Here is a 7,500-nt window from a genome sequence, read left to right on the forward strand (position 1 = left end):
ATGAATCTTGGTTTTGGAAGTGGTCCTTTAAAGATCAGGAGTTGGCGAAAAGAATGCTTTCTTATTCCGATTTTTATTCCATGTTTATCCACATGTTACTGTGTTACACTTCTGTTCCTTCTGTTGATTATGTATGATGTTAGACAGTCTTTAACCATAGTAATGTGATGAAAATCTATATTTTACCCAAATAAAGCCATATCAGATGTATATACCATGCAAGTGAACATGTCTGGTCTATGATAGTGCTGCTTTTGCTGAAGATCAATATCTTTCACTTCAGACTGAGGAGGACACTTCAAGCAAGAGTTTACAGAAGGTTAATGTAACACCCCCTGTCACTCCAAAAAGAAAGAAGGATGAGGAGGAAGATACACAGAGAAAAAGGAGGAAGCAGGGTAATGGGGAGGGAGAACTTGACAGGACTCCAAGCAGCACAGTTACTGGCAATTTACCACCCCAGTCAGCACCAAGATCAGCAAAGAAAAAGCTTATTATGGGCTCTGAAACTGAGGGAAAGGAAGAGGTAAGTTGTAAGGTTTTTAAGTTTTATTGTGTACCTTGGCTATGTGGTGATGTTCATTACCTTGATATAGGACTTAGTTACTAAATTACTTTCAGATTTATGTATGTCTGAAATGTAAATGAAATGTTAATGATGGATGAATGGATGAATGGATGTTAGTATTTATTGGTTCATCTTGGGGAGTAAGTTGAATCACCACTACATTCATATTTTTAATTTTTCTCTGCAGAAGAAACTAACTCCAGCCGAAATCAAGGAACGCTTAGGAAAGTGTGGCCGTCTGGACCAGCTGCGGGCCAAGTTATTGAAGGTGAACAAGTGTGGAGAAAAGCTTAAACAGTTCAAAGAAAACACCATTGCAGAGAGTCTGTCATCTGTTGTGCCACCATCTCCTGCCAAAGCAAAGGAGCATCCCCAGCTTGCCAAATTTTCTTCTATTGATGTTGAGGTTCCTGTAAGGTAAGGATGTTGGAAATAATCTAGTAATTTCCTACCCATACATTGCTTTAGTAGAAAAACTATTTGGGAGATAAGATTGAATGCATATTTGAGTGAGGTATGAGGTTATCAGTTAGTGTCAATCATTCATATATCAAGATTTTTCCTTTGGTACTAAACTAACAATCTTGATTTAGATAGGAACATATATAACTAATTTATTTGATCTTCTTTAGCCCAAGAAAGACACCAGTAAAAACTCCATCGAAAACACCCCAAAAGGCTCCAGCATATGAGCGATTCCAGCACTTAGTGGAGAAACCATCAGAGGAGTTGGTGCTGCCATACAAATACCGCTTCTTAAAGGATATGTTCAGAGCAGTTGACACTGTTGTGTCTTTGCTCCACAACAGACATGAAGTTATTACATATAGCAAATTGAAACCAGCTGTTCAAGAAATGATGAGAAGGTCAGAAATCATTAGTTTGGAGATTTTTTTTTGTCAAAATGGATGAAATGAAATTTCCATTTGATAAAATTATGTATAGTGGTTTCCACAAACATAAATGTATTTTTCTTAAACAGGGCATTTGAAGAGCGGCATCTTGGACAAATAAAGACAGTTTTCCCCTTGGCATACTTCTTCAAACAGGAACGTAGGAACAAAGCAAAGAATGTTGGTAAGAGACCGTTGAAGACCATTTTATAATGTTAAACAGCATTTTCTTGATATTATTCTTGTAACAAATGTAACCTTTGTTCACTATGATTTTTTTTTCTTTTATAGTGTTCATATAATCTGTCCCCCTAAGGATATGCTTTTTTTTTTGCAGGCTCAAATGATATATCAAAGGGACCATATGAGTTAACAGTTACTTCTAACCTGGATTACAAGGGTGTGTCTGCATCACAGAACCTGATGAACAAGTTTGATAGAGCCCCTGCAGAGGCTTTCCCAAAAGTAAGTATCAGATTTTATTGAGATATCGCTTACTTATGAAGTAACTATTTGGGAGATATGAGTGATTAAGGAATTTAATTTTCATTATTTTGATAATTTATTTTCTATTCTAGTTTATTTGGCTAACTGCAAATTTATTCTTTTAGTTCCGGAAGATGGATTCAGTTGTATTGGTTGAACGACGCAATATCTTCCACAACTCTCTGATTGACCTTGTAAGGGATCATCATGCAGAATTCCTTAAGGTGAGTTTGTAAAATGTAATTTGGTATTTTGTAATTATTGTAGATTAGTCAAGGAAAGAGGTTGAAAATTGGTATATTGTATTTTTCTTTCATCAAAAAGTGAGTTTCTATTCATGTTTTTTCTCTCTGAAGACTTTGGATCCTCCTATTTTGAGCGTTGGTGCCATTAAACGATGGCATCCAGAGTTTGCCTTGGAGGACCTGCCTGATATTGAGAAAGCTTCTCTGCCAGAGCCACCTACAATGGAGAAATTGGAAACAGCCAGGGATGTCCTTGGTAAGTTACCCACAAAAATATGGATTTTGGAAAAAATATATATTATTTTTAATGGGTTAGAGCGTGCACACACACACACACACACACACACACACACACACACACACACACACACACACACACACACACACACACACACACACACACACACACACACATACATATACATATACATATCTGCTTTGTGGCAGATATGAGACAAGCTAATGTTGACTAATATTTTTCTGTATAGAGGGTAGGTATTAATAAGACTTCATAATTTCACCTTGAAAACCTCTGATTGGTGCATTTCTCCACATTTAAGTGTAATATGTCACTTGTACCCTTAACCCAATGACGACGGTGCGTCACACCCGTGTGACACAGCCAAAAACTCCCGTTCCGGGGCGTCATGCGATTGTGACGATTTCAATGCAATATTGCAATCGCCCGGCATATGGGACTTCGCGTAGAAAGTGCACCCGTCGGGAAAGGGTTAACGCAATTGTAAAATCTTGCTTTTATTTTTACAGATAAAGCACAAGATCTCTTCTCACATAACCACAGACTAGAGAAAGCAGTAACAGAGGCTGCTGAGAAAACTCCAGCACCAGCTCCAAAGACTGTGCCAACACTGTCTTCAGCACCAGTCAATACTTGTATAGCTCTAAAGGGGGTGTCAAATTCACTCTTAGAAAAGGTAAAATGCTCTTAGAAATGGAAGAGAAATCAGATGTCTATAGGATTATGGTCAGTAAAGATTGTATAATAATTCCAGAATTGTTGTAAAATTTTAATTAATGAAATTCTTTTCTAGATCCGTGCGAGGGAAGCTGCGAAAGCCGCACGAGAAATGACGAGAAGCAGTGGCGAAAATAAAGAACTTGAAATGTTGTCTCGGCTGCCTGAAATATCCAGAATCATTCGTAATACTTTTGTCACAGAGAAAAAAGCTGCTTTACCTTGGGAAGTAGTAGCAACTAAAGTTGCTTCCAGCTATACGTCTATGTTAGGAGGAAGTAAGTAGACTCTTTCTGAAATGTGTTGAGATATATTGTTTGTTTTAATAGTTTTTATATATATATTCTAATTTAAACATTAGAATATGGTTTGGAGAGGAGCTCCTAGTAAATTTATATCACCAATATTTATATCATATTTATATCACCAATACATCATGTAAAATACCTGACATTCAGAATTACTACTTAATATTTTAAAAATATAATGTTTAAAACTAAATTCCAGATGAGGTGGATAGTCATTTGGATCTGCTCATCAAGGAAATACCTGGTTGGTGCACTGTTCACAATGTTCGTAGTGGCAAGTTCTTGAAGATAAACAAGAACGAGCAGTTGTGCAGTGTTGAAGAAAAGCTGCAAGCTATTATCAAGCAGAGAAAATGATTTTTTATATCTACAGTATTATATTTTATGTGATGACTACTGTTGTAATGTTAAACCAGTTTCATTTCTTAGTGAAAGGAATGATGCTGTAAGGATGTGATTGTTTATATACCTGTCTTTGTGCATATTGCAGTTCTAATAGGTGTAGTCTATGAATGAATGTGATTAATTATTCTTGCCTTTGCAGAGTGCAAATAATTTTTTGTTAACAATTATTGTGACTGAGTACTGTTAGTACCAAAGAGATGTTATTTAGTGTATACTTGAATTTTCATTTTCATTTATTTGGAATTCCAAGAGAATAATAGAGCATGTTTAACAAATATTTTAAAAGGAAATTTTAAAAATATTAATTGGCTAAAATACCACACATTGCCAATATAAGCATCAGTCATTGCATTTTCTATTGCCAACAGAACAATTATGTGAATTAGTTGTACTTAATTTTAATGTTAAATTTAGATACTCATGCATTTTGTAATGCTTGTAGTCAGTGAATTTTGATATTGCTCACAGTTTGTTCTTTCAGAACAGTTTTCATTAGTTTAAAAGGAGTATATATTTTTATAATAGGTTTTAGGATGTGTAATATTTCTTGAAGAATGCATTACCATATATTTTTTCTTATCCATAGTATGTTATTACTGGAATCCAAATCTTGCTGGAATTTATAGTTTTGTTAAGGACATATTGACTAGTATTATGTGGAACTACTACTTATACTATAGGCCAACATGGTCATAACTTGACTATTACTGCAGTACATCGATAGCAGTAATGCGTTAATACACCTAGTTCCGTTAAAATGTAACAATTGTCCTTTCACAGAAAAGATGAAATTGATGGTGTCATATTATAATAAAGATTAAAAAGAATGTGTTATTGGCTTGACATCCTTAGAATAGAGCAGTTTTTGTATACATATTATGTATGTATTGTGTGATTAGAGTTAATTGTAATATGTATTAGTAGTTTAAATCATGTTTGTAAAATATCATGTGTTCTGGATGGCATAACACAATATACATTCTTTATAAAATACAATGTTTAAAAGAAGAGTCAATTTCAGTCTTCCTTACAGGCATGTGTTCAGTATAATCATTCATCTATAATTATGTGCCATAGTTTGTGTTGTGTCCTTTACTTTGACCCTAAACTATAGGAAGCTTCCCTGGCAGACAAAGGCTCACTACTTAATGGTTCTAAAACAGGTTTAGGCTATGATATTGATACAAGCAATTCTTGGGAAAACTCTTAGCGACTGTATGTAAGGATATAATCAAATTCTTTATTGTTAATATGTACACACTGAAAGAAATTAAATTTTGAAAGTACCAGCATTAAAAATAAACAAATAATGATGGTACTTTGATTAGCTCCTAATAAGCATTTACAAAGTTACAAGTGGAGGGCCATTATAAAACCTCAAAGAAACCGTGGTACTTTTTCAAATCTATACTTCACAATATATAGTTACTGTACAAAAAAGTAACTAAAACACCATTTGTAGGTCTGTATCCAGAAAATTGCCAAAGCACCACTCTTCTAAAAAAATATATTTTGTATAAACCACTTCATCAACATGCTACTTTTAATTCCATATTGAATCAGAACATTCAGCAAAAGTTAGATTTATAGAAAAAAAAGTAATTGATTTTTTTTTTATCTAATATTCTGACAAATAAGTACTGTTCCAAATTTCAAACTGAAGCATGTGAGTATTTGAGTTTGTTTACACGCTATTTATATATATAATGTACTTAAAAAATAGGGCTGAACTTTATTCCATTTTTAAGCAAATAATGAATGACACCGGAAAATACTATACACAGCCCCTCTTATTTAATTTTACAATAAACAATAAACTAAGTAAATATAATACAGTATCACTCTCCACATAGTTTACTAAAACAGGAAAATGAAAAACAAACAGGCTCTTCTCACTATTATTCAGCACACAAACACTAAGACAATAATAAGGATTATATTTGACATCTAGATTACATGAAAATCAATTGGCCACTACTAATGTTCTGATAATGATAGTTCAGACTGACAGGTTCATGAGCAGAAAAAGTTTAAAACATAATAAACATCTGCATACATAGTATGTATGATCCATAGGGTATAAGGTTTGAAGAAATCCTGGGGAAAAGCTTAGGGAACCCCTGGCATAACCTTATATATATATACAGAAGATGAGAATTCAATTTTACCTAAGTCTTCTTTTCATTAGACTCTTCAACACACTTACTCAAATTTGTCTTCACTTGTTACTAATATGTGACTAGCACTAAAAGTGTGCCTGGATAAAGGACTAAAGATGTGAACCATCATTATGTACTGTACAAAGATTGCATAAGAAACTTTTATCTTTAAAAATCTTGCAAACATGCTGATCAGATGGATCTAAATGCACATATTGTGCTCACTCCATCCTCAGCAATGAATACCTTTCTTTAAATGGACTCAATTTTCCCACAAACATCACAACTTCCAAAGGGTGTGGATTTACAATGCCTAGCCATTAGTGCTGACAATAATGCACCCAAAAGTACTATCTAAAACTATGAAGAGAAAGTTATTTTAACTAAGAAAAACAAATCATAAACAACACTGGTAAAGATGGAATAACCTATTATTGGCTTTAAAGTAACAATTCCTCATTTCTGATTATATATTAACAAAAATAACCTGATGAAAAGCCAGTAAACTTGCACCCAATAGTTTCATGATTTAGTCACCTGGCAACAATTCATGCTACCTACTATATTTTATCCTACAAATTTGAGTACATCTAGTACCTTACTGATATGGTCTGAAATCCCACTAATTGTTTAAGCAGAACAAGATTTTTTTTTTTTAAATCTGACAATGTAATGATAGAAAATTGGTTGCCTTGTTAATATTATCACTATAAAAAAAAAACAAGTTTCAATATGTTTACTTGACATCACCAAAAATATGAACTATCTAAAATCTATGTTACTGCTGTCAGATTTTTAATGCTTTACTCAATACTCATTGCAATTTGAAAAAGAAAATCTTGAACTCAGTTTATGTGCCTAATTTGCAATATTCGAGTTTTTAACATTCAATACCATCACACTACCCGAAAAGACCCTTTTATTACTCAATGATAATAATAATAATAATAATCATATTCAATAATACCTATATTACAATAATAATAATAATGAAAATAAATGGGAAAACTTTAAATAAATATCAATCCACTTCACTTCTCACTCCTAAAAGTTGAGAGATAATATTGTTGAATAAATAAAATCAAACATTGTGAAGTAAATAATTTGTAACAATGATATTGCATCTGGACACAGGTATGTAAGTGATTCAATGTGTGTGGGTGTGCTTGGATTAGTGGGTGGGGGATAAGGAGTGCAAGAGGAAGGGAGGGAGCAAGAAGGGAGGGGGGGGGGTGTAAGAGAGGCAGAGAGAGAGTTAGAAGGAGAAGAAGAGGACGAATGAGAGAGAGAGAGTGTGAGAGTGTGCGTGCATGTGCGTGTGTGTAAGTGTGTGTGTGTGTGTTTACAATATAAAGAACCAGTCAACGTAATAAACAATTTGGAAATATACAAAAACTTAATTAATTTGTGTAAACTGTAGAAGTCCTAATTCCTCAAGAAATACTTGTTAATATCATAGA

The 7,500-nt window shown here is 33.6% G+C and overlaps 1 protein-coding gene across 1 annotated transcript in view; it reads left to right on the top strand.

Annotated features, from left to right (window-relative positions):
• Positions 1–7,500, top strand: part of dup (chromatin licensing and DNA replication factor double parked) — a 9,315-nt gene that overhangs the window by 1,149 nt on the left and 666 nt on the right. Inside the window, exons 2-11 of the mRNA XM_043006145.2 lie at positions 284–526; positions 756–985; positions 1,201–1,434; positions 1,551–1,645; positions 1,799–1,926; positions 2,073–2,171; positions 2,304–2,448; positions 2,961–3,127; positions 3,245–3,446; positions 3,676–7,500. The exon at positions 3,676–7,500 is cut by the window's right edge and continues 666 nt beyond it. Coding sequence (XP_042862079.2) covers positions 284–526; positions 756–985; positions 1,201–1,434; positions 1,551–1,645; positions 1,799–1,926; positions 2,073–2,171; positions 2,304–2,448; positions 2,961–3,127; positions 3,245–3,446; positions 3,676–3,833 — 1,701 coding nt within the window. The 3' untranslated portion in view covers positions 3,834–7,500. The remainder of the gene's footprint in view (positions 1–283; positions 527–755; positions 986–1,200; positions 1,435–1,550; positions 1,646–1,798; positions 1,927–2,072; positions 2,172–2,303; positions 2,449–2,960; positions 3,128–3,244; positions 3,447–3,675) is intronic.

This window comes from Penaeus japonicus, unplaced genomic scaffold, assembly GCF_977035675.1.
Source record: "Penaeus japonicus unplaced genomic scaffold, GWHDUDI00000001_assembly GWHDUDI00000002, whole genome shotgun sequence".
NCBI classification, from domain to species: Eukaryota; Metazoa; Arthropoda; class Malacostraca; order Decapoda; family Penaeidae; genus Penaeus; species Penaeus japonicus.